Source organism: Penicillium paradoxum, assembly GCF_028828445.1.
Source record: "Penicillium paradoxum strain IBT 22861 chromosome Unknown utg000007l_segment0_segment0, whole genome shotgun sequence".
NCBI lineage: Eukaryota > Fungi > Ascomycota > Eurotiomycetes > Eurotiales > Aspergillaceae > Penicillium > Penicillium paradoxum.
This window is the reverse complement of record NW_026643185.1, coordinates 856034-881077: the sequence shown is the minus strand read 5'-3', so window position 1 is coordinate 881077 and position 25044 is coordinate 856034. Positions and strand designations below refer to the sequence as shown.

The 25044-nt window shown below is 49.0% G+C and overlaps 12 protein-coding genes across 12 annotated transcripts; 6 read left to right on the top strand and 6 right to left on the bottom strand.

Moving 5' to 3' along the window:
* Positions 1–2028: 2028 nt before the first annotated feature.
* On the top strand, positions 2029–2447 carry N7457_007910 (isoflavone reductase family protein (CipA); the record flags this gene model as incomplete). Its single annotated transcript, XM_057178953.1, has 3 exons — positions 2029–2132; positions 2196–2303; positions 2351–2447. 3 exons carry the CDS (start codon positions 2029–2031, stop codon positions 2445–2447), a joined length of 309 nt encoding a protein of 102 aa, XP_057027339.1.
* A 574-nt stretch (positions 2448–3021) lies between these two features.
* Positions 3022–3888, bottom strand: cbpA (putative calcineurin binding protein; the record flags this gene model as incomplete). Its single annotated transcript, XM_057178952.1, has 1 exon — positions 3022–3888. The coding sequence occupies one exon, from the start codon at positions 3886–3888 to the stop codon at positions 3022–3024; it is 867 nt and encodes a 288-aa protein (XP_057027338.1).
* A 1129-nt stretch (positions 3889–5017) lies between these two features.
* Positions 5018–6703, bottom strand: N7457_007908 (Monooxygenase FAD-binding; the record flags this gene model as incomplete). The annotated part of the gene is made up of 7 exons (XM_057178951.1): positions 5018–5572; positions 5626–5744; positions 5798–5834; positions 5886–6014; positions 6065–6314; positions 6377–6468; positions 6530–6703. 7 exons carry the CDS (start codon positions 6701–6703, stop codon positions 5018–5020), a joined length of 1356 nt encoding a protein of 451 aa, XP_057027337.1.
* A 462-nt stretch (positions 6704–7165) lies between these two features.
* On the top strand, positions 7166–9180 carry N7457_007907 (Major facilitator superfamily domain general substrate transporter; the record flags this gene model as incomplete). Its single annotated transcript, XM_057178950.1, has 9 exons — positions 7166–7414; positions 7468–7640; positions 7710–7972; positions 8026–8191; positions 8249–8459; positions 8510–8576; positions 8630–8832; positions 8886–8921; positions 8974–9180. 9 exons carry the CDS (start codon positions 7166–7168, stop codon positions 9178–9180), a joined length of 1575 nt encoding a protein of 524 aa, XP_057027336.1.
* A 667-nt stretch (positions 9181–9847) lies between these two features.
* N7457_007906 (putative methionine permease) lies at positions 9848–11652 on the top strand (the record flags this gene model as incomplete). The annotated part of the gene is made up of 4 exons (XM_057178949.1): positions 9848–10195; positions 10272–11000; positions 11065–11465; positions 11514–11652. 4 exons carry the CDS (start codon positions 9848–9850, stop codon positions 11650–11652), a joined length of 1617 nt encoding a protein of 538 aa, XP_057027335.1.
* A 484-nt stretch (positions 11653–12136) lies between these two features.
* N7457_007905 (DNA-directed RNA polymerase II core subunit RPB3) lies at positions 12137–13265 on the bottom strand (the record flags this gene model as incomplete). The annotated part of the gene is made up of 3 exons (XM_057178948.1): positions 12137–12521; positions 12592–13157; positions 13212–13265. The coding sequence occupies 3 exons, from the start codon at positions 13263–13265 to the stop codon at positions 12137–12139; spliced, it is 1005 nt and encodes a 334-aa protein (XP_057027334.1).
* A 903-nt stretch (positions 13266–14168) lies between these two features.
* N7457_007904 (NUDIX hydrolase) lies at positions 14169–14744 on the bottom strand (the record flags this gene model as incomplete). The annotated part of the gene is made up of 2 exons (XM_057178947.1): positions 14169–14596; positions 14696–14744. The coding sequence occupies 2 exons, from the start codon at positions 14742–14744 to the stop codon at positions 14169–14171; spliced, it is 477 nt and encodes a 158-aa protein (XP_057027333.1).
* A 1082-nt stretch (positions 14745–15826) lies between these two features.
* Positions 15827–17771, top strand: N7457_007903 (arginyltransferase; the record flags this gene model as incomplete). Its single annotated transcript, XM_057178946.1, has 8 exons — positions 15827–15881; positions 16174–16249; positions 16304–16489; positions 16542–16946; positions 17009–17106; positions 17167–17232; positions 17328–17584; positions 17646–17771. 8 exons carry the CDS (start codon positions 15827–15829, stop codon positions 17769–17771), a joined length of 1269 nt encoding a protein of 422 aa, XP_057027332.1.
* A 648-nt stretch (positions 17772–18419) lies between these two features.
* Positions 18420–19297, top strand: N7457_007902 (uncharacterized protein; the record flags this gene model as incomplete). The annotated part of the gene is made up of 2 exons (XM_057178945.1): positions 18420–19199; positions 19241–19297. The coding sequence occupies 2 exons, from the start codon at positions 18420–18422 to the stop codon at positions 19295–19297; spliced, it is 837 nt and encodes a 278-aa protein (XP_057027331.1).
* Positions 19298–20652: 1355 nt separating this feature from the next.
* N7457_007901 (uncharacterized protein) lies at positions 20653–20895 on the top strand (the record flags this gene model as incomplete). Its single annotated transcript, XM_057178944.1, has 1 exon — positions 20653–20895. One exon carries the CDS (start codon positions 20653–20655, stop codon positions 20893–20895), a length of 243 nt encoding a protein of 80 aa, XP_057027330.1.
* A 130-nt stretch (positions 20896–21025) lies between these two features.
* Positions 21026–23000, bottom strand: N7457_007900 (uncharacterized protein; the record flags this gene model as incomplete). Its single annotated transcript, XM_057178943.1, has 2 exons — positions 21026–22397; positions 22462–23000. 2 exons carry the CDS (start codon positions 22998–23000, stop codon positions 21026–21028), a joined length of 1911 nt encoding a protein of 636 aa, XP_057027329.1.
* A 930-nt stretch (positions 23001–23930) lies between these two features.
* On the bottom strand, positions 23931–24810 carry N7457_007899 (c-type cytochrome; the record flags this gene model as incomplete). Its single annotated transcript, XM_057178942.1, has 5 exons — positions 23931–23955; positions 24012–24106; positions 24168–24326; positions 24388–24419; positions 24777–24810. The coding sequence occupies 5 exons, from the start codon at positions 24808–24810 to the stop codon at positions 23931–23933; spliced, it is 345 nt and encodes a 114-aa protein (XP_057027328.1).
* Between the last annotated feature and the right edge of the window lie 234 nt (positions 24811–25044).

Genomic DNA, 25044 nt, shown 5'->3' with positions numbered 1-25044 from the left:
GTTTTTCTTTGTTTTGCTTTTTTTATAAAAAGCTATTTTTACGAAACATGGATTAATATCCTCCACTTACTCTTTCTTATATGGTTATTGTCAGTTTTAAAACAAAAACAAGTTGAAGAGTTTTCTTGATATAAGACTAATGACGGCCATGGTCGGTTGTCCTCGACAGTCTAGTCCATAACGCCCGTCAGCCACACCTCTGATTCTAGCCGAGGCCTATATTGACTTCTAACTAGTCACTGGCTAACACTGTCAGGGGCATTATAACTAGATAGTGGATAATTAAAGCACATTAAGCTATAATTGTGCCAAGCGCCCAGCACACACCCCCTGTGTTGGTGCGCCCCACTAGATGCAAATTACCCACAAGATGCAAAGTTTTCCTCTTTTTATCATCATTTCATACATTTCCATCCTACACCAGATGTCAGATCAAATAAAAAAAAACGGGAAGGCGAATCCAGACAGCACTTGAAGCCTTCTACGCAACAACTAAGCCTAATATCGCTAAATTGGCGCGGGAATTCGATATTTCGTATCATCAGCTACGCGGTCAGAGTCCACATTTCTGGTTAGACTTCGGCATAACCCACTCTAACCCGGACCAACCTAACCCAAAATGGGATTTGGGTTATAGAGCTAATAACCTAAAACCCACTAGGTAACCTATTAGGGCCCTGATATAGTGTAAACCAGATAAATAGACTTCTAGCGTATAACTGTTAGGAAACGAGCCCAATCGTACGATGTAGGCAGGTTTTAAGAACAAGAAGGGTTCGTTGAGAGAAGTTCTCCTAAGGTAGTTAGTATATACATGTTTCGTCAAGGTCGGTGAGAGTTGGCAGACTCCCGCGCAGCATAGCAAGCATCTTCTACAGAGCTTCGTACGAAGGTCCTATAACAAAGATTGTGAGGCTTCATGATTGACTTATGGATTTCGAACTACCAGGAAGGGAAAGGGAGGGATCAAGGCGCTATTTATACCCTACGCACGACTAGGCAACGATGCTGCCGGATTCCCTTTGTTCTCATTGATCGGGTAGAGAGCGGGTAGACATATGCCGCCCTGCGAGGCGTAATAGAGTACATGTAAATTCGAAGTTCTCTTATCCATGAATTTCTGGAGGGCGAAGACATGCTCGAAGCTCCATTAATCCGTCAGTCGGTAGATGAATAATCAATGCCGTGCACCAGGGCATCCTGCGCGGCTGCTGCGGCAGAGCAACAAGGGCTTATCGGCCTCACACCGTCGCCTGTTTCGTTTGGCTGGCTTCGCTTGCTGTATCTGCTTCTTTTTTGGTGTCGTTGTCTCCGGGAGAATCAATTTGGATATATTCCAAAATGTGAAGACCTTTTGCCTAAGACTCTCTAGTATGATGAGAAATGACGAGGCTAAGACGGATAGAATCTCAGAGAACTATAGCACTCGATACATGGTCTGAAATATATAAAGACCCGGACTGGTCTTTCCTGCTCCAGAGAGAGATAGTCAGACATTTACCACGCCCTCACAAGCTTAAACACAAACGCCTTGTTCGACCATACTATCAGCAGTTCATATACTGACAATAATCAACCTAACCACATTTCCCAAGTACGCCAAAGACCAGCCCGGCGACTTCTAAACGCCATCGAGAGAGTCGCCGTTGTCGGCGTGAGTGAACAAACTCAACATCCCCATATATAACAAAACTAACAAACACTTAGGCCGGAGGGACCATTGCATCACACATTCCTAAAGCCCTTCTACAGACCGGAAGACATACCGTCACGGCCCTTTCCCGCAAAGACAGCAGCAACAAACTCCCCGAGGGCGTCCTACTCGCCTCAGTCGACTACAATGACGAGTTCACCATTGTTGCCGCCCTCAAGAGTCAAGGGGCTAGCAATTCCTGATCACAACTATGGCGCATACCGCACCCCAGGACACCCACAGCAAGCTTTCCCAGGCAGCCGCTAAAGCCGGTATCCCCTACGTCCTGCCTAACGGGTATGGCGCCGACATTGACGACATCAAACTTGACGTTAATGCAAGTTGGGCGTGCCGTGGCCAAGGTCCTGAGCGTCAATGAGCTTCCCGAAGATGAAAATGTTAGGAGCCTTACTCTGTCGACGTTCCTCAATAAGGGCGTGTACGTTAAGAGCTTTGTGATCAGCTAAAAAGATATGTCTGAGAGCGTTAAGCGTGTCACCAGCATCACAGACGCTGACTGGACGATTACCCACGAGGATACCAAGAAGCGATACGAGGACGGCCTGGCGCAGGTGAAAGTGGGCAACATGGCTGGTGTTGCCAAGTTGCTGTACGCAAGGGGTTTTACAATGACGGTTCTGCTGATCTTTCGGCGAGGGCGCAGACTGAGCAGCTTGACTTGCCAGATGAGAGTTTTGACGAGTCTACCAAGGCTGGTGTAGAATTTGGTCAAGGTGCTGCAGCTTCGTGGTGAGCGTATGGCTGCCTAGAAAACGGTATATACATGAATGGTATTTGAACTCATTGATGTATGGATATTGACGCTGGAATCACTTTGGCGAGGCACCACAATTCTACCTAAGAATCTGGTTTTATTCCTCGGTTCTCAATTCACTCTGCTGTAATTCCGAGCAGGGGCTGGGGGAGGTACCTAGGTAATTGGTGGCTAACACAACCCCAACATACCACCGAAGCTAGGACTAAAAGTTATATATAGAAATGATCACGAGCTCCTGTCTGGAAGCAATATTTACGGGAAGGTCAAATTAGACGCACTTAAGATTATCGTGGATTATGGGCAGATACTAAAAGATCGGATATGATCACAAGACAATGTTTAATTTGACTACCTATCTCCATAAAATGATCAATGAAAAATTAAAGCAAGACTTAAATCTCATGAAAAGAAAATATTAAAACAGCTGATGATATGCTTTCCCAACGCCTTGTGGATAGCATGCCACATATGCAATGGCTGTGCGCAATAAGAACCATGACAGACCTCGCTAAAAACTCGTAGAAGAAATAAGATCATGCGTAAAAACAAATTACTCCATAAGCTCGACCGGGGGACGAGAAGTCTTAGGAGGCATTTGTTTCACGGACATTTCGATTGGGCTCATGTCCAGATCCATGTCCACATCATCAATGTTCAAAGTCATATCCTCGACCATAACAGCAGGGAGATCGGGGCTACCGCCGTGGTCCGAGGGGTTGTAGATGATAGTGCTGCTCCGGCTACGCTGCTGGGGGCCCGCAAGAGGCCAGCTGGGTGTGCGCTTGTTGGAGGCGGCAGAAGCGGGTGTGGCGGGGGTGGCAGGGATTTCGGGGTTGATCGCAGACTGAGCAGACTGGATGTGATCGGTCTTCAGCATGGACAGGGCATGTGCCAGATCCGAGGCGTGGACTTCCTTGTTGGGCGGGTCCTCGTTACGCATAGTCCAGCCGTGGGGTGGGCTGGGAGGCGGGGAGATGAAGAACATCTTGGAGGCTTGCGGGGCCTCAAGGAGCTTGGGCCGGCCACCATCGAGGATCGGGGTTGGCTCGCCGAAGTAGATTCGTGGATGCACGTTCCGATTGAGGAGTTGCTTGCCGTCAAGTAGTTTGCGGATCGCGATGGCGGCTTCATCATTGTGGAAAGAGCAGACAATGCGGCGCATGGACGGCAACGGCGAAAAAGAGTTTAGAGGAGCCACGGCTGTGATTTGCTTGCGGATTTCTTCCAGAGCCGGAGGTTGGAAGACCAGTAGATCGTGGAGGTCGGTGATAAGGAGAGTGTTTGAGGGGGGTGTTGGCTGGGAAAGTGGGGGAAGGTTGGCAACATCGAGCGACAGTGATGGTCGCGACGAGGAGCGGGAAGACATATTGGATGCAGGCGATGAAGTCAACGACTGAGGTGAAGCCAAAGCAGCCATTGTGTGTGTGTAGATTGGGTGTTTAGAAGAAGCGGAGGAAGTTGGATAAGAGAAGATAGAGGTTGCCACCGGATAAGAACAACTGTTCTAGAATTTCCAATGGAATTTTGGTCAGATGGCGAAGAGGAGATTGTTGGAACTGGAGAAGAAAACTTTGACCTGGATTGCCGCTTGCTTTAATAGAGAATCCGGCAATTTGCGATTGAGTCAAATGAATACTGCGCCTCTCGGTATTGCCATCTGGATCCCTGCACTGCCTCTTACAGCGGACATTCCACGCCTCCACGTCCCTGGCGATCCACCCTGCTTCCGGCTGCACCGTGAGAAAGTCTAACTTGTCTAGATCGGATCCTTTTACGGAGTAATTTCGCATAATTCATTCCTCATTTACTATGACGTTCCCGGTCAGAGTGGTTGGCATGCGCCACACAAGCCCGTTGGATTCGGTTTGGCCCCTTAACGTGCACTAGCCACATCCCGTGATCTGACCGATACTCCGCCCCTTTGTTCCCGGATCCAGAAGCCGAGTATGGACAGTCCGCCGAACAGACAACGTTGTCCGAGGTGCTATACAATCATCCCTAGCCTTGCCTAAGCCCTGCTTCGTGTCCTTATCATTCTGCCTACGAAGTACACGTTGTTGGCCCGAGCATCGCCACCTGCACTATCTTGGGACGTGGGATCCCTAATTCAGGGCTTATAACAAGGGGATTGAATGGATTGGACGGCATTTAATTGAGCTGCAAGGCTACTCAATTACTTATTTTCAGAGCATATGCATATACTATATTGATGTCTGGGGCACGGCGAAAGCAAAGCAAGGCTATGGCATTGGCTCTGATCCTTGTGCCATCCCAATGAACAAGCCTCGTGCGTGCGGGATTAAGGCCACTTGTCCCACAGTCAGTAGTACATCAGATACAGCCTTGCCTCGGGCCAATATTGCAGAATTTCCTTGTGTACGTGGATTCGAATGAACAGTACGGAGTAAATAAATATCGAGATGTGCTTGCAGTCACCACAGGTGCCAAGACGATGTGGCAACCTATCATAGACCCGAATCTTCCGATGATTTTAATACACCGACGTAATAGGGTGAAATTGAAAATGAGGCCATCTATGATCTGCTCTATAACTTGCTTTCCTGGAGCCGTATCGCCCCAGCTGTTTCTCTTGCCAGCTCGACAGGGCGTTCCTCTCGCTGCGCCTTGCCCAATTGTGACACGACAGCATTGAACGCAGCTTCAACATCATGTTCGGATAGCCACTCCGTGTCTGGCCTGTTTTTCATTCGCGCAATAAGCGCAGCGTCTTCTTCTTCGCATGTTGCAGATACAGTTGTCTTCTTGTCGATCTGAATATGCACAATACGCAGCAAACGAGCTGTATGTGGCTGCCTGGTTTTGGCGTACAGCCCCAAGGCCTTGCTGATGTTTCTAGCTGAGAAATTTGCCAGCTTCGGTGAAGAGAACACATGCTTCAATGCCAACCCAAGAGCAAGAGAGTCATCGAGCGCCAGTGAACCTCCGGCTGCAAACGCACCACCGTGGGCATGTGCTGCATCGCCGACTAACGTTACTCGCGATCCAAAGACCCAGGTTGGGAGAGGGTCCCCGGCAAAATTGGGGTATAGATTTGTGGATGGAGTCAGCTCGGCCAGCGCTTTGACAGTGGGATTCCAGTCCTAGATGCCGTTAGTCAACCGGCTTCGGCGCAGATCGATTGACAACATAGTACCCTGTATCTTTCTCTCAAAAATCCAACATTGCCAAGTTGGTCCCACGCAATACTTTTCTCAACTTCTTCCACCGAGCGTGGATCATCATACGCACCAACGGTGGTGTATTGGTTCCTGCCTGGGCCCTGTCAGCTCTGTGTCACCACCGGATGGATATAATTTGCTACCTACCAAGCCGAGATGCAAAGAAGTTGTCTTTTGGGCCCCACTGCCAGCATGGTCAGCAAGTTTGAAACAACTTGGCATAGTGCTAACATACCCAATGCATCGAATCAACAGGCAAATCCGGGATCTTGCCCTCTACCAACTCAGCATCGAATGTCGCTCTCATAAACACCTTCCCACTGAAACGAAGCTTATAATCCGGCATGAACGATTGTCTGACTCTCTGAGTGCGAGTCAGTCGATTGTATCTCTAGCCAAGTTTACAACACACACCGATCGAATTCCATCTGCACCAATGAGAATATCCCCATGGGCACTGCCCCCATCCTCGAAATACAACGATACACCATGCTGATTTGCTTCCGCGCGTGCAATCTTTTTGCCCAGGTGAATTGACTCTTTGGGAACATGCTCGAGGAGACCAGAATGCACATGGGCCCGGTGGAAGCGAGTAGTATGATGACGATGATCCGGGACATTAGTGTGAGTATCAATAGACACCACTTGGTCTGTCTTCCAATGACTATTTACTGTCAGTCAGCACACTCAGCAGTACCAGACCAATTATTGGGATGACGCCAATACCGGAAAATCTGTGGGATCCCACTTGGGCCTCTAAACCCGATCTCGTCACTCAGGGCATTTTGTACGCCGAGCCTCTCCAGCGTGCGCATGCCCTGGTGATTTAAATTTACCGTTAGATTGTCTAATCCTTGAACGACCGAGAAGGGTACTTACATTTGGACTGAGGGCAATGCTGGCTCCAATTTCCAAAAGCTCAGAAGCTTGTTCATATAGCTGGATGTCCAGATTTGGAAGAGATGATATCCGTGTTAGGGATATAGCAGTCGCAAGACCTGCAATTCCTGCACCGGCAATCAAGACTCGAAGCGGTGGATTTTGTTCTGTCATCTTGGCGCAATAAAAGTTCACTTCAGCGGATAGTTTCGACAATAGCCTACTTTTGGCGGAGATGGATGTTTTTTTGTTCTCGAGATGTCGCCAAACCTGTAAGCACGCCAACCATGCAGCGGTGACGCAACCCTGCAATGGCGACTTCGAACGTGCTTTGAAATCTGGCTCGCGTGTGTATAGGTTGTGATGGCGTTTTGATAAGGAAATGACTAAATGCCTGTCGCCAAGTGACATACCCTGGCATGACTTTCCAAAATAGGAAATGATGTTTGTAGACCCCGCAGCCTACATCCTTCAACTATACCCCAATATCTCCTTAGTGTGAGAACGACGATGTGAAGGAGCATTGCGCAATTATCTACTAGTTTAGTAGATATCATAAGTACCTGTGATAACTAGAATTATCTTTCAATGAGACTTTACACGTTGATATAGTTCCTATTCCACATGACACGCAATATGGGAATAGAAAACCAAAAGCTTAGCTTCGCTGTAGAAACACAAGCTAACGAGAACAGCGATAGCGACCTCGATGGCGCACCAAAACTCCCCGATCAATTTGCCGACGAGAGTTTCAAGCTCTTCTCGAAAATCCAAGTCACAGACCCAACCCCCGAAGAAGCGAAGCAGATTCGGGATAAATGTCTATGGCGAATTCTACCCTTTCTTTGTATAGGATACCATCTGATGTATGTCGATAAACAGACGGTATGTTCCAGATTCGATTCAGATTCGCGAGTTCACTCATAACATGTCGGTAGCTTGGAAGTTCTGCCATTCTGGGCATCATGGAGGATGCACATCTTGATTCGAATCAATATAACTGGCTCTCTTCGATCTTCTATTTCGGGTATCTCTTAGCTGAATGGCCGCAAAATTGGGCGTTGCAGAGATTTCCTATTGGAAAATGGCTGGCTGGTAATTTGATAGTATGGTGAGTTCTTCCTTTATTCTAGAATCATACACTTGCATGGCTGGTATATCGCTGACTCCGGTTGTATAGGGGCGGAATCACCATCTTGCATGTACCTTGCAACAACTTTGCATCTCTTTTTGTTGTCCGCTTTTTTCTCGGGGCAGCAGAAGCATCTATCGTTCCTGCATTCCTTCTTTGCATGTCCATGTTCTTCACCTATGATGAACAGGCTGTTATGATGCCAGTGATGTGGTCAATCGGCAACGCAAGCCCTATAACGTCAGGCTTATTATCATATGGCGTACTTTGGATCAAATCTGGCAGTTTTTCTCCTTGGAAATGGTTCATGGGTATGTATCTGTTCCCCTAATAAAAACTTTCAGGCGGTTGACCTCTTTACTAGTTATCACCGGTGTCCTCACTATCATTTTCGGTGTTTGCGTCTATCTCTTCTTCCCTGATAGCCCCGTGCATGCCAACTTCTTGACCCACGAGGAGCGTGCAAAGGCAATTCTGCGGATCAAAGACAACCATTCAGGAATTGAGCAAAAGCTCTTCAAAAAATATCAGTCAGTCTTTTGCTCAATCAATATAGTGGACATGCAGAAACTGACCGAGACACTTAGGTTTATGGAAGCGATTCAAGATCCTAAAACATGGCTGTTCTTCCTACATGCCTGGTCACAGGAAACAGCAAATGGAATATCAAATCAATATTCCCTGATCATCAACTCCTTTGGATTCAGCATTCTTCAAACAACACTACTCGGAACTGTAACGGGCATAGTGTCATTTTTTTCTCTTGCATCAGCAGCGCTCACGTTGTATTACACCAAGGTAAACCAAACCCGGACAATCGAACACGAATATGAACTAAAGGATTTTAGAACTGGCGAGCATGGGTATCACTCATCGCATACATTCCAGGTGCTCTCTCAAGCATTCTACTACTTGGTGAGTAACATCATCTCTTTGGAATGGCCTATTACTTATTATCTTTCTAATAGCTCTACCCTGGTCAAATCGATGGGGTCTCATCGTTGGAATCTGGATCCGATCTACAACCGGCATTCCGTACGCTGTTGTGATGATCTGGGCTGCCAATGCATCAGCAGGTCATACGAAGAAGACTACCGTCATTGCGCTTTATCACATTGGATATGGACTGGGGAATATCATCTCTCCGCAACTGTTCCGACCAGAGTGGAAGGTGAGTTTCTTGCTTAGATAGAGGTTTCCAATATACTAACAGTACTTTTTCAGCCTCGATATAAGCCGACGTGGATTATTTTACTGGTGGTAGGTCTTATTTGCGTAAATCTACTGGGACATTCGACTTACGATTCTCCAGGTCGCCGCGATTCTTCCCTCGATTATTATCATCGTTCTTCGGATTTACCTAAGTCGAGAAAACAAGCGTCGCGACAAGCTGAAGGAGTCTAACCAAGTTACAAGCAATGGTGTTGTCGAGACTGTTGATTCGGACGGGAGCAAAGTGGCTCGTGTCGTGGACAATAGTCAATTGGATTTGACTGATAGAGAGAACTTGACTTTGTAAGTTTTCAATGACTGATCTATAGGTCTATGATTTTATACTGATTGAGAACAGCCGATATGTACTTTGAAGGGTTGATCTCAACCTCTGGGTAAATTCAATCTTCGGTTGAAGCTGCGGGGAGTTTTACCGTGGGCGACATAATGCGTTGCACTTTAGCATCTCCCTGATATCTCTTTCGCCCTTTTGTGTGTTCCTATATCATTCGAACAAAAACCAAATCCTCAGAAGCAATCCCCGGGGTAGTGACTAGGTGATACTAGTTACATGTGATGCAACACTACCTAGTATATAGAACAGGTCATCATACGCGCTGTCCCAAATGAACTAATTCTGGTCGCGATTTCACAATGGTCTCAAATCCCAGAATCCTATAGGTCTATATGCTTGTAGGCTTGCTTTGAGTTGCCCGACCCCATGCCTATTGCGTAGCCCAGCGAGGAGCAAGGACCGGATACACAACATTCGGCCTGAATGACGTGCGAGTCGAGATCATGATTTCCAAGCAACGTCTCCAGGCCTTATAAGCACCTTGTCTCCTACTGAAACCATCCGCTGCCTGTTCTGCTCGGAAAACCTTTGCGCGTGGAATATTTGCCCCGATGGTTACCCCAATAGACCTATACTCAGAGCATTGTTTCTCTATACTCCCACTCCACACAAACCCACTATGGATCTCCAGGAAAGACAGCCTCTTTTGAACCCATCAGTTCACTCTAATTTATCTACCAACTCTCATGAAAACCCCAGTTTTTCATCTGGGGAAACTCTCCCTCCCTACAATACCCTACCAGGATCAAACTACAGAAAGAACCTCAACTGGTCAAGCGCATACATCTTGGTAGTGTCACGAGTGATTGGCAGCGGTATCTTCGCAACACCAGGTTCAATAGTCCGATCTGCCGGGAGCATCGGCTTGACTCTACTAGTATGGCTAGTCGGGACGATATTATCAGGCTGCGGTCTAGCTGTGTCGATGGAATTCGGGTGCATGCTCCCTCGCTCAGGAGGAGACAAGGTAAAAGAAACAGACAAGTACCGCAGAGAAAAAGCAAAACAGCCCAGCTAAAGTCTCGTTCTGCTGGATTTTATAGGTGTACCTCGAGTATACCTATCCCCGACCGCGGTTTCTCGCATCGAGCTTGATAACTACCCAGGCAGTGCTCCTGGGCTTCACGGCGAGCAATTGCATTATCTTTTCCAAGTATACGCTCTTTGCGCTGAGTATTGAGCCAACGGAGATTCAGCATAAGATTCTTGCTGTTGGGCTCTTGACTGCCATTACTATCGTTCATGGCTGTTTCTTGAAGACGGGGATCTTTGTCCAGAATGTTCTGGGTTGGGTGAAGATCTTTCTCATTGGCGCCATGTCTCTGACAGGGATATGGGTTGTCTTCCTTCATTTACATGGCGATACTGATAATACCACTCCAGGGTCGATGGTCAGCAGTTCGATTTCGTGGGACGCGATGTGGGAAGGATCGAATTGGAGTTGGAGTTTGCTTTCGACAGCTTTGTTCAAGGTCTACTATTCCTACGCCGGATTGAGCAATGTGAACTATGTCCTCAATGAGGTTGATGATCCGATTGGGATAATCAAAACTGTTTGTCCCACGGCATTGCTCACGGCGGGTGGTCTATATTTTCTTGCGAATCTCTCCTACTTCCTCGTCATTCCAGTCGAAGACATCAAGAACAGCGGGGAATTGGTCGGCGCATTGCTATTCGAGAAACTCTTTGGAGACCACGTTGGAAGAATATTCTTTCCACTTGCTATTGCCATCTCAGCTGCTGGGAATGTGATGGTGGTGACATTTGCCCTGGTACGCTTTTCCAAATCCATGAAAAGCGAGACTCATGAATACTAACATGCTGCTATTATTGCAGGCACGTTTGAACCAAGAAATAGCCCGACAAGGCTTTCTCCCGTGGCAAAATGTTCTCTCGTCTTCTCGGCCATTCGGCACTCCACTGGGTGGACTTATTGTCCATTATATCCCGTCTGTCTTGGTCATCGCTCTACCGCCACAAGGAGATGTCTATAACTTCATCCTGGATTTGGAGGGATATCCTGGAGTGATATTCTCATTAGCAATCACGGTCGGTCTGTTGATACTGCGATATCGGGAGCCTCATCTTCCACGACCCTTCAAGGCGTGGCTACCGGCTGTCTGGCTGCGCGTTGGGGTATGCTTGATCCTGTTAGTGGCGCCATTCATCCCACCGCCGAATTGGCAAGGAGACGTTGATTTCTTTTATGCTACCTATGCGCTTGTAGGCATTGGAATGTGAGTGTTAATGTCGTTGCTTAAGGGCTGCATTGCTAATCCAGACAGTTTACTCTTCGGGGTTCTCTATTGGTATGTTTGGACGGTGCTACTGCCACACTGGGGAGGCTATACACTTGAAGAAGAGAAAGAGACCCTGGTGGACGGGACTAGCATCGTGAGGGTTGTCCGTACATATGATCTTTGACGGTGTTTATGATACCTATTTCACTAAGTATCCGCGGTGGGGAATACATTCTCGGCTTCATCGAACGCTCTGTATGGCCCAGAAGGGAAAGAATATCCCCAGGCACATGAATAGGTAGATGATTTCTAGCCTCTGACTCAACCTGTGTAGCATATGATATCCATGGGCCACCTGATCACCCGGCGATGTCGTTTTGAAGTTACTGCATTCTCGCAATCGACCTAAGAAGATTATTGATTGCATTTAGCAAGGTTCCCACCTGGGCATTGTATTCAATATTTTCTGGTTCACTGAACCGACGAGGCAAAAGATATTTGTGGTGCAGAGATCAGTCATTTTCTGTACCCAGAAGACCGTCCCCAGTATCATAAGGTGACAAAGAAGGGAAAACTCCAGAAAGCGCCCCAAATCACCAGGAAATCAAAACTCCATTAATCATGCTTGAAGCTCTATTTTTTTTGTCTGCTTCTGCGGCCAAACACGATTAGAACCCATAGCTGCTCTGGCCATAAGGCGTAGCACCGTACGGTGTCTGCGCGCTGGCACCCCAAGCACTGGCGGCACCGTTCCCGTATGAAGTCATGTTGCCATCGATACCCTCGGGCGGCTCGTATGCATCAGGGTCATTGGCACCCATCATGTCAGCATCTTCGGCGTGTCCATTGCCACCCTCACCTTCACCCAGCAGGACAGACACAGTAGCTGCGAGCTTGCGCTGGAGAGAGACAATACCCTGCTGAATGATTGTATCGGGTTCGAGATTACCAATGCTCTCTACATCCAGGTAGAAGCAATTGGGCTCGGCATCGTAATCAAAGGGCTGGTCGGGGTTCGCGACTGGTTCCCAGGCAGCGTTCTCAGAGACAGGCCTGTAAAGTGTGTCAGCAGACATATCCAGGCAACGATCTAAATCACCCAATGAAAAGTCAGAATACGTACCATTCCTTCGCCGCGTCCTGCTCATACCAGTAGTCCACATGACGCAAGTTGTTGTTGGGGTCATATTCAAACCCGACGGCCGCAGTGGGTGCCCATTTCGCATGCTCTTTGGCAGTTCCTTTCTTTGCCAGACAAGTCATCTTAATCTCCTGACCCTTGCGCAGCTTGCAAATCAACGGTCCCTTGTTCTCGGGGTCAGTGGTAACCGGGTCACCGATCTTCTCGTTGATCCGCTCGCCCACAACGATCAAGTCTCGCGCATAGACAGACATTATGCCGCTGCCACAACGCGCATGCAGTGACAGCGTCACGCTGCAGCGCACACAGTGGTCTTCACAGTCGCAGTCTCGTGTGTAATCCAGATCCTGGTCGCAGTTGTACGAATTCAAGGGGATCATGCCGAGGCGGTGTGCGAGGAATTCATCAGGGAGAACAGAGGTGTTGCTTTCAATTTCGATGAGATCGAGTGCGAGGGTGGGCACCTCGGCGAGAATGGTGCGGCGGAGGGAGTTGGCGAATGCGAGGTCCACTGCGGTCAATCTGAAGTCGACACGGTAAGGTTCCGCCTGTGAAGTTGATGAGTTTCTTCACCCTGCTGCTCTTTAGACTGCTCGGCTTACTTCGCGGACAGTTACTTGGGGCCCTGTGGGCTCGAGGTCCATCTCGTAGTCCATATTGCTATGTATGCGGCAGCGCTGATGGCCGCCTCCTTTGTCTGGAGCTGAAAATGATTATTCGCAGGTTATAAGACTAGAAGACAGGCAATAAAGTGCGGGTTTGAGGGGCAAGATCGAGTTAATGAAGAATGCTGTGGTAGATGACCGGGGCGCGAGGTCGTAGGCTCAGGTCGACGCGGATTTGCTCCCTCCGCAGCTTTTTACGCTTTGCCTATTCGGGACACCAATTGATTGCTAACACCAAGTATGAATCGGGCTTTGTATTTTGGACTTTACATTGGTTTAATGACATAGATTCAGATTCAACTGTGTTCTCTTATGCTTCTATTTCTCGCACGGAGAGTGAAAGAGATAATTCAATTCAGCTTTGATTCAGTTGCTGGGTAATGACACTTGTTTCAGCATCTAAAAAGTCCTCAAATAGAGTGGTATCTAGAACTAAGCAAAATGTGCTCTCAGCTCAAATCTGGTAACTGGAATGAGACAAGCAATGGATTCAGATAAAATAGTCTGTTGCCACAGCCGAAACAGCGAGGATCCTCCAGTACCAATGCAAGTAGAATGCTTCAAAGCCCTGAGCCTGTTTGCGAAATGTGTCTATCGAAGCGAGACCAAGCAGAAAGCACAGACTCAAGTTGTTCATTCACAAATGAAACTATGGACGGGTAGCAGCAGCCCGACCGTTAGAAAGATGCAAAAAAAAGGGAGGAAGGTAGACAAAGCCAATAGTAGAAGCGACGAAGCCACCGTTTTTTGGAGTTGGTCATGTCGAGTCATTATCAGAAAGTAGTTCTTTCAGAAAAAGCGATGCACATAAAGGTGAAAGGTGAAAGGGTGAGGGTTGAGGAGAGGAGAGTGTTCGATGTGCAGGAGAGAGGTGAATGTGCATAGCGATAGGGGCTATCGCTTCAACGAGCTGCGATTCAACGCTTCAAGCAACTCGGGCCGGTTTGCGAGGGCAGTGGCCGCCTGTGCGTACGGAACCCATTGGCGTTTCCGCTTGTGCATCTCAGGCCACTCGGTTTCCTCGCGCTCGACAGTGACTTCAAAAAATTGGTATGAAGCTTTGGGCGCTTGCACCGTCAGATGGCCGGACGGCCTCATATCTGGGATAAGTCCCAGATCTCTGCTCACGATGCATATGACACCAGCTTCCTCCCAAGCCTCGCGACACGCGGCCTGCTCAGGGGTTTTTTCATCAAGCTCCCATCCACCCTTGGGGAGCACCCAGCCTCCGGGACCTGCGGACTGGATCATGAGGACTTTGGTCTTGTCGGCGGAAATAGGAACGACGCCGGCTACCAGTCTCTCGCCTTTTGAGCCGTAGCCTATGACAAGCCGTTAGCGTCAGGGAGCACAAGGGCGGTAGACGTAAGGGGGATGATCCCCCACGTGCGCAACCGCAAAGCAACGCCAGCAATACTCACGTTGGTTTTTTCGCCCAACGCGGGCTTCCATGGACCGGATTTGAGCCATTGTAATTGCCAATCGAATATCCGGATTCGATTTACTCGAAAAATTGGGACTGTCGAAAGTCACCGGGAGGTAAAGAAGAAGGGGAAGAAAGAGCGGAAAGACCAAGAATATCAAGTAGGTCAGGGAAATCCAGGAGTAAGATGGTGCTCTCGCAAGCTCCCTCGGAGCCTGTCAGGTCTCTGAGGTGACGAAGCTCCAGGTGTCCGGACTGTAGAGGAGCGGGAATACAACGCGAGGGCGGTCGGAGAAGGAAATTTTTTTTCCCTTTTTATTGCGGAGAGAGGCAATGGAGATCAGGTTTTCCCGTTCATGCCCGACGGGGGATTGGAATGATAAGTGGAAATAGGCATGGTTTCGGAAGAAGATCTGAGAAATGGAGGTTATTGAGGAATGAGAAAAAGGGAAGAGAAGTGGGAATGGAGGGGCACCGGCGGCGCAGTCCGGGAGAATTAAGGTACATCTCCTTTTTTTGGTCCTATTTTCTCTTTGTTTTTTTTTTACGGAGTACGTTATTGATGCATTGTTCCAGATCCTATAGCTCTGAAGAGTTCCTAGACCGTTTTCTAAGAATATCTCACCTCCTTTCTGCGTGTCTTTTTTTTTTGGCCTCGTCCAGCTCTATAGTTGGTCATGTGACCCATCTCCAAATGCGTCGAAGAGTTCAATGGGGCCTCTGGTTTCGTTTCTGAGGTCGTAGCTGGGGATGGTAACTTTGGAATCACCATTCTCCGCCTCTCTCACGGTCATCGACATCGATTGTGTGTTCTCACGTCGCGTAATGAGCCTCTCCATCAGACCTCCAGGGCTACGGGGTTTGGTACCGAGGGGGGAAAATCGGAGCGATTTGATCAGAGATCGGCCGATCGCATGAGGCTTTCTTAATTTCATGCCATAGCGCTCATTAAATAATAAATGCAGCTGTATGGAGTAGTCTGCCTACATGTACAGCTATAAAAGCCCCTTGCCGTATACTTAGAAAGCCGTATTGATCACCCCGCCGAGTCCCGACTTCAGATCCCACTCTCTTCCCCTCCAATACAACATCCCACTTAGTCGCTGCACGCCAACACACACAACCGAGAATGCAACGAGTTGACGCCAAACGCGCGAGCGAGCTGTCGCTGTTCCGCCCCCTGGGTATGTCCCACTTCCATGCAGGGAACCACTGAGATAGACATCTGTTACCCCGTGGCGCTTCCACTGGCCCAGGGCGCTACCGGTTGGGGAAATAGAGCGGGGATATCAACGCCATCCTGCAGCTCGTGGATCGTCCAATCCCTTGTACGCAAAGACTGATGTGATGTGATACTGTCAGGCTACCAAAAGAACTCGTGTGGTTACTGCAAGTCCGAACATGGAAGTTTGTTGCCCTTACTCCTTTGTGTCGCCTTGTTTTTCATGCTAAGAAAGGGATATTGACATGTACTAGGTGCATCGTACTACGCTAACTCGACCTCCGTACACCCGGAACATTACGAGGACCTAATCAATGGCGGTTGGCGGCGGTATGACCTCTTGGTTTGCTTCCCCTAATAGGCCCTTTATACTAACGATATCAGATCGGGGAACCTCTACTACAAACAAAATTTGCTGCAATCTTGTTGTCCTCATTACACTTTAAGGCTAGAGGCTACGGCCTATCGCCCCCGCCGCGATCAACGCAAGGCCATCAACAAATGGAACAAGTTCATCCTAGGTCCGGAGTATATGCGCAAGGCTGCCCGCCTCTGCCCGCGAACTCGCGAGTATGCAATTCCTTTTCTTCTTGTTATCAGATTATCGCTTACCATCATCTAGAGAGAAAAAGCACCGCAAGTGCAACTTTGACCTTGTGTCAGCTGTCCATCTGAGCGAGTATGACAATGTCAAACGGCCCATCGACCCTGCCACTAAGCGTCCCATTGAGCCGGCACACCGCTTCGAAGTCACCATCGAAGGAGACTCTGTGTCCCAGGCAAAGTTTGAGCTGTTCGTTAAATACCAAACTGCCATCCATAAAGAGGATGTCTCTCACTGGAAACCCAAGGATTTCCAACGCTTCCTATGCACAGGGATCAAGCGATCACCGAACCCGCTAGCAGCCAACAACGCCTCTGAGAAGAAAGTCGGTTCATGGCATCAGTGCTATCGTCTCGATGGCGAGCTCATTGCCGTTGCGGTCCTCGACCTGGTGCCCAGCGGCGTCAGCTCTGTCTACGTCTTGTAAGCTGAGCTCCTGTTTCCGAAACATGAAATAAGATAAGCTGACGGCCGATATCATACAGTTATGATCCGGCCTACGAGCAATGGGAAATCGGTAAGCTGAGTGCTATGCGCGAAATTGCCTTCTCGGTCGAGAACCAATATCCGTACTACTACATGGGTAAGTTGCCATCACGATAATCGCTTATACTAGCGTGCAAATCTGACACTCGACGTATAGGGTACTACATTCACTCCTGTCAGAAAATGCGGTACAAGGCCAATTTCCGCCCCCAGTACATCCTTGGTATGTTCCATTCATGTCTTAGCATGTCTTAGTACATACCACTTGTACTACATGAAATTTGTGCAGCACATCTGACCAGTTGTTTTGTAACGCAGACCCTGAATCCGGCGACTGGGATCCGCTTGATGGAGAACTGGCGGAGAAGCTTAATTCTCGTTCTTACGTATCCTTGTCTCGGGACCGGGCTTCCTCCCCTGCGCCTCTAGTCTCGGAGAACGAGACCAACGCCGATGCAGATGACGTCTCACTCTTTGAGATTGGGATGCCTGGCATTCTTACCCTCTCCCAGGTGGAAGAACTAGACCTGGATCATTGGTTGCTGTTTGTTAAGAACAATCTTGTTCATATGAAGGTATGTGTCTCTTGTTTCCGTCCAAATAAACGCAAGAGACGTTCTTACTCACTCCTTTCAGGATTTGGTCAAATGGGAAACCATGTCTATGACTTCACCAATGTCTATCAAGGGTATAATTGCTGAATTAGCAGCCGTGCTAGGCCCTAAAGTAGTCCGCAACAGTGCAGTGGACTTGTTTGGCTAATCCAAGATGATTTTTGATGGGTGTTTTCTATCCTCCACTATGAAGAGATCAACTGAGGTGAAATGAAGGGAATAGAGTCTTAAATTAATTGGGCGGCAGGAATCTCGTCTGATCCGACTCTTGGGGCTTCTTTATAATCTCTCTTTCTTGGCTTTAACCTCCACTCGTGTATGGAAACTCGTGCTGTACGTGTGAGGCTCATCTGACATCATGAAAGTGTTGGTACGGGACCTCTTTTTAGGTCTTTGGAAAGTATTTCTGTGCCATTTCACCTCTGCGACTAGAGACTCGGGACGTTCAGAGACCCGAATATAAGAGATATCCTAAGAATGCACCTGTACGGAGTAAAGATCTTAGATATGTGCGTTTGGGGCTATACACCGTATGTTCTCATTTAGGGGCCCACCTGCACGTCGTGCCTGACCCCCCACTCGACCGCCTCCGTGTAATTCCGTCGGCTTTCTACTATTTGTCTTTCCCCCCAACTTGGCCCACAGCCCATTATAATGGTAACGAGAGGACTTTGGAACTTGCATGTCAACGGTATGGCTTGTAGATAACTGTCTGAGCATCGTTGACCTCGTCGTAGGGAAATGGTACCGCTGGTTCCATCCTCCCCGTGGAGCATCTTCATCCCCAGACACGCCAATGATACTGAAAACCGTCCAACAAATTCTCTCAAGATCGGACAGACTCAAATGGGAGAGTATCCCATTTCCAACACCGCTTCATTTTCAACTCGATTATGTCTATACCATTGATGAAGATGCGGGCCTTTTCACCGTCACCCAGTGGACAAGCGTGGAAGGGACGCTCTACCCGGGAGTCCGACAGGCGACATTGGCCAGTATCCGAGAGACATCGCTCAGTACATTAGTGACACTGCTTGATGACGGGGTGGCTGTGTCTGAGTCTGCTGATCACTTACAGAGTGATTTGAATGATGCAACTGATGTGCAAAAGCTATTGAATTCGTTTGGAATCACGCCCAGGATCCCCGCACAACTGAACGAGCTACAATTCCAGCTCTTTACGGACTTTGTCTTCACGTGGCGGTTCTATTTCGACAATATTTCTACCTGGGAACGCTCCTTTCCCCTTTTTGCTGCCCTTGCTATTGGATTACTACGCATCGCCGCATGGGACTTTGAGGTCAGGGGTAAGGATATAGAAGACCTCCCGATCACGTTTTCCTCCCTTCCAGCGTGGAAGGCACCTGCTGATGACATATTTTGGTTCCATAAATATCTGATCGTGTTCTGCAACACTGACCAAATCGGCACATCTCTGGCGGCAAAAGCAAAACGTTTTATATCCCATGGCAACATTCACACAAAGCCTGTTCATGGGATAGCTATTTCCATACGACATATCGAACTTTTCGAGATTTGCAATGGCGATATAACCCATTCTCCACCTATTCCTCTTGTAACGAATACTTCAGCACTGTGTTGCTCCCCTGGATTCAGAATATTGGCTTATATATTCACTTCAAATCCCTGGAAGGGACCTTCAGCTTTCGCTAAGGAACACTGGGGGATTAATCTACCACCGGAGATTTTCGATATGGTACTCAAGAGATCAACGCCAAGAGATCTGGTCTCAATGGCCCAGGCTTCCTTTTTGGTTGAGAAATGGTATTACTCTTCGATCCCTCAATTGTGTGGTCTAAGGACACAAAACTTCGCTCTCTCGATACCATGTTGCTGCAAGCGATATACATCGGATGTCCCTGGGATCTACTGCTCGATGTGCTATACCTGGTCACACACAGAATGTACAGACCTAGCCTCAGATGTACCTTCTGACACTGATAGCTATATCTGCTCTGACTGTCAAGAGAACAGACCTTGTACTACTCTTGATACGGGAGGTATTCACCAAGCCTTTCGTCCAAGTCGGAAACGGAAAGCTTGCAGCGTAGTTCATGCTGGTAAAACTACAGACTTTTCATTGCGGGTTTCAAAGCCATCCTCTAGTCGATCAGAGTTATGGCTAATGCGAAACCACGTCCTGCCTCCTGCTCGGAATATCGATTATACTATATTCTTCAGTGGGATATTTTCTGGCCTTGCATATGGATTTGATATGTAGCAATATCCATGACACCACGCAACGAGTTTACATCCACATCCAAGGTTACCAACTCATCACAACCCTTCGAAGCCACGTTCCGACTCTTCTTATATCCTTCCGTCGTTTTGACTTGATGCACTCCTTATTCAATGCAAATCATGAGGTTTGTGTTGAGTATATACGTCAACATGTCATCAAATGCAAGGCTATCAGCCCACACGTGGAGATTCCTGCTTTGCGGCTGAGGAAGCGGACCCGTTGGGATGAGCCGGTGGTCTTTGGGATATAAAATGCTTCTGGGCTACCTCTCAGTCCTTTATAGTAACCCAAAAGTGACTCTTGATCTTCATTGAAGCTGATTTGCTTCGAAGTTCTCCAATGTGTCTCTCGGGGTTCTTTGATCGGGTAAATGAGGCTTTAATGATCAGGAAATTGCAGCGTTTGCCCTCAAATCAGACGCCTTAGCAATTGAATATATCCAGACTCAGTTCCCTGACATTCCTCTCATGACTTTAGTCCTTGTTCGAAGTTCAGATACAGGGTAGATATGATGGATGTATTTGTAGGGCCTCTGGTGGCGCAACAGGTGGTATATGTAGTACGTTCTATCCCTTCTCAGGGCTAAAAACTTGGGTTGGTTGCGCAGGTCATAGATTAGCTATAATAGACATCAATAAGTCCAGTGCTACTGCATGTTCTTTTCCTATCTTGCATTATGCTACTATGACCAAAACCCACGTAGCTTAAGCAACCTGAAATTCGACCAGTAAAAGCATGATATATGATATAAAGTGACCCAACGAACATGAACGAGCCGATTCATTCGTACATGAACAGAAAAGAGAACCCAGAACTGAATGGCTCCATTGAGTTAAATCAGACCAGCTGGCGCCACATATTTCTATTCCTTTTCCTCGCAATCCTGCCTGTTCGCCACGAAATCACCACAGAAAATCCAAAGCAGACATCCAAAGAGGCACAGCAGGTAACCACCAATAGTCGCACCAAAAAGCCCGCAGCCGCTGATGCCCTGCAACATATGCCCTAGAACGCCAGATAGAGCGAGAAAACAAGAAAACAGGAAAAGCAAGACTCCCAACCCGAAACATGACGCTATGCCAAGATGAGAATCAGAGGAAAAGGCAAGACCAAAGGACGAGATCAAGACTGAAAGTCCCTCAGTCATCATCCTCCCTCCCTTCTAACCCATCAATCATAGGCCGATTCGGTTTCCTCCCCGCCCCATAGACCAACTCCAGGAGCTTCGCTTTCTGTCTCTCACGGACAGTGCGTAGATAATCATATGTCCCTTCCAACCCGCGGATCTGCCCATCAATAACTGCCTCAACAGGCCCAAGCATGCGGCCTGCAGATCCTCCATGCCCGTTCCCTCCACCGCCAGCCCCACCGCCATCAATCGAGCCGACAAAGCTGACCGAGTCATTTCGCCGCACAAGCGGACTGACCAGCTTCCTGCGCAGAGTCTCGAGATTGACCTTCAGCGTCAGCAGTCGGCCACGGTGGTCGACAAGGAGGTGTTTATTGGCGACGGTTCGACTGCGCACATTCGCAAGTAGTTTCTTGTTCTTCTCGTACTTGCGCACAGCCGCTGCATCCGGCCCAAGCACTCTTGTCCAGAGCGATGAGAGCATCTCCCCCTCAGCGCGTTCCTGGGCGTCAGATTCGCGGACCACCGTGCGCTGCAGATTAAGGAATTGTCGGTCTATGGATTCGAAGAGCGCAAAGAGGGCCGTGGAGTGTGTCAGCTCGCTGTTGATCGATTCTTCCAGGACGGAGAGGAACTCTGTGAAGGTCCGGGTGAGGGTTGTGCGCGTGCGCTGTGCAGAGGTCGGGCCAAAGACGGCCATCACGAGATGGCCAAGGGGTGTTGTTGTTGTCGAGGTTGCGGTGACGCCGCCGTCGGAGACTTGGGAGGAGCGTTCAAGGGCGCCGAGACGGGAAAGCATGTTGTGCATGTTGTCAAAGATGATGGTTGGGAGGGAGCTTGGTGGTTGCGCAGAGAGGGTTTCGAGCTCGCGCTTAGCCCAGTCCATTACTATTAGGATGGAGTCGATGTCGGAGTCGACGTTGGCGAAGAAACGGGTTAGCTCGAGGGAGAGGGATTTGAGGGAGTCGGAGAGCTCGTCGAGTTGTCGGACGATGATGGGTGCGCTGGTCATGTTTGTCCCACGGACGGACTCGCTCAGATCCCATACTGCGACGCCGGTTTCTTGGAGCGTGCCGATTTGCTGCACACCATTCTCGGAGTAATAGATTAGCGGTTCGAAGGAACGGGCGAAGCCAGATAGCTTTACGAGGTCGGGGATCGATTGGGGGAGGCCTGGAAGGACCAGGGCGCGCATAAAGGCGACTGAGAGTAGAAGGATTATCACAGATAAAGTAGTGTTAGACTTGGAGCTGGTCATGCGCTCAAACTTGGAGCGCAGATAGCCAAACATCGCGGCAATAGGTTCTCGGTGCTGGACTTCTGCACGCACTGCAAAGCGAATGTCTTTATCCATTCGCAATAAGTTGTTAGTATACCCGCGCCTGCAGCTGAAATCCAGATCAGACAGGGCCTACAGTTGCTCAGATTCTCCGCACCAAAGCCCACCCCTTCGTCCTCGGGGCTGCGGCAAGGTGTGCGTCCTGTACTTGGAGCCGGAGGGGGACTTGGGGATCGACCGTGGAGGGGGTATCTGCACCCGCCGGTAAAGGCACGTTGGCCGCGACGGAGATGTCGCCCGGGGTGGCGCGATCGCTTTGTCTACTCTTTGTTGGGCCTTCGAGCGCATCCTCATACTGTGGGCTTGGCTCGCGCGACTGGGATGGGGAAACGCTAAGGCCGACGGTGGGCTTGAGCTGCAAGCGATCCGTGTTGGAGTTACCTTTGCGCAGATAGGGCTGGTGACGGTACCATCCACTACCATGGACATAGTCAGGTGGGTGGAAACCGGGGGGAGACCAGCGTTCCTGGGCGGGATCTTCAATCTCGCCGTCTTCTCCGTCCGAGTCTTCAGACCGGAATCCGGAGTGTTGAGATGGCAGGCCAAACATTGGGGATCTGTGAGGATGTGTATTGCTCTCGAAGTCTTCGAGCGACGCGTCCAGGGATGGATGGTCGTCGAAGACGTTGTCTAGCTCATCCAGCATTCCGGATGGCGTTTGGCAAAAGTTGCGCCTCAGAAGGAGAGGCACTGCAGATTTCAGCGACAGAGCGCAGATCAATGCCTATGAGAGGCTATTACTTGCGGTGGAACCGCTTGGTTTCTTTGGTAAAATCGAGGGGGTTAGTATATGCGCTGGGATACTGTCTCCTGCGCTACCCGTTACAGAAGATATCTGGACTATCAACCCCGCGACAACGATGCGATAAGGTATGATGCGATGCGATGCGACAAGGCAGGTTGTGGATTCTAAACGGCGACACAGGATATCTCCGAAACAGGCGCATTCGATACTTGATGTTGGACAAGATGCGGTCGGGACAAGCGCTGGAGATTAATATGGATCTGGGATCGAAACGCCTCGTTGAGCAATGCGGGAGTCAGGAATAAGAAGACGAAAGAACATGCGTCCCCTCACTTGTATCCAAGTCCAGGAGGTTGGGCCAATCAGCCTACCCCTGCGTGGTCATGTGCTGAGACTCGAGACCAGCATGGCGTGTACACATCAGATACCTGCAAGGTACAGAGGAGATACCGCCTGTCTGAGTGGGGCCTGCGTTAGCGTCCAAGTACTTCTCAAGTACCCATCAGGTACCTCCGTGCCTGACCGCCCATGTTTGCCCAATCGACAACATGCACATAAGCATCCAATCATTAAACAGACTGGGACGTTTAATCAGGAGAAGGTCAGGCCATCTGATTCTTTGTATAATTCTTGCGGTTTAAACATTTGGAGATGAAGCGGAGAAGATCAAATCTATTGTGGATCACCATGGAAATTGTAATAAAAGTACATGCCCGGTCCATAGGGTACCCGGTATTCAGCTCACGGCGCCATAACCAACCCCAGACTTTTGTGCCCAGAGGGGGAGAAACAGAAAAAAAGCCGGGGAATAAAAAAGAGACATCAGGTCGTTTATGCGGTGTTATCCTTGAGCCAACTAGGAAGATATGTGAGTTTGTGTGCGTCAGGAACGGAGTTGCGGGTAGAACGTACGTGATGAGGTCGTTGCGCTCCTTGGTCTTCTTGAGACCACCGAAGGCCATCTTGGTACCGGGGATGAACTTCTTGGGGTTCTCGAGGTAAGAGAACTATAGGCGCGCATGGTTAGCGAATGATCGAGGGCGAGAACTAAGGTTGATAGTCGCTTACCAGAGTGTCCTCGTTCCACTCAACACCGGCCTGCTTGTTGGCGTCGGTGTAGGCGTAACCCTCGGAGGAGCCGGTCTTACGGCCGAAAAGACCGTGGAGGTTGGGGCCAACCTTGTGGGCACCGCCAGCCTCGGTGGTGTGGCACTGAGCGCAACGGGTCTGAAAGAAAAGAGCTATTAGGTTTTTGATTCTTTGTTTGCGATTGAAAGAACTGGCTTACCTGGAAGAGCTTGGCACCCTTGGCGGCGTCACCTGGATTGAAGTTCTGATTAGCGATCCGGTCGACATCTTGTTTTTGGCTCCTTCAACCATGGTGGCTTCTGCGAGTTCTGCCTCGCGCATCTCGATGGCCATCAAGATACAGAACACATCGAAGGTAATCATGTTGAATCATTGAGGTATGATGTATGGAGGAGAACGTAGCGGTGGTCGCAATTGAGATATTGATCTTGAGGTTGAGTCGCAGATGCGATGACAGGTGAGAGAGTGAAGCCAACCATGTGACAGCTTGTATAGTCGCCATTTAGGAAGTCGGATGCTAGCACTTCTTTCCTTTCATTGCGCCTCCCCGGCTCAACCTCTCAAGATAGGGAAGATAGGATAGCTTACCAGGGGCGAAAGATTCTTGCTTCTTGGGAGGCATTGTGAAGTATTATGAAAGAATAATAATGAGGAATTATTAAGACACTGTATGAACAAAAAAGTCTGAGAAGGGAGAGAAGAAAATCTGGTTATTTGTACTTGGCCCCGACGGCCTCTCGTAATCTGCCTTTCCGCCAATCAGCGTGCAGATGATTCAGGCGGACGGGCGCAACCGGGAACGTCGGTGTGGCTGTTTACCACTCCCCGGATACGATTGTTGGCTTCTGAACTTCTG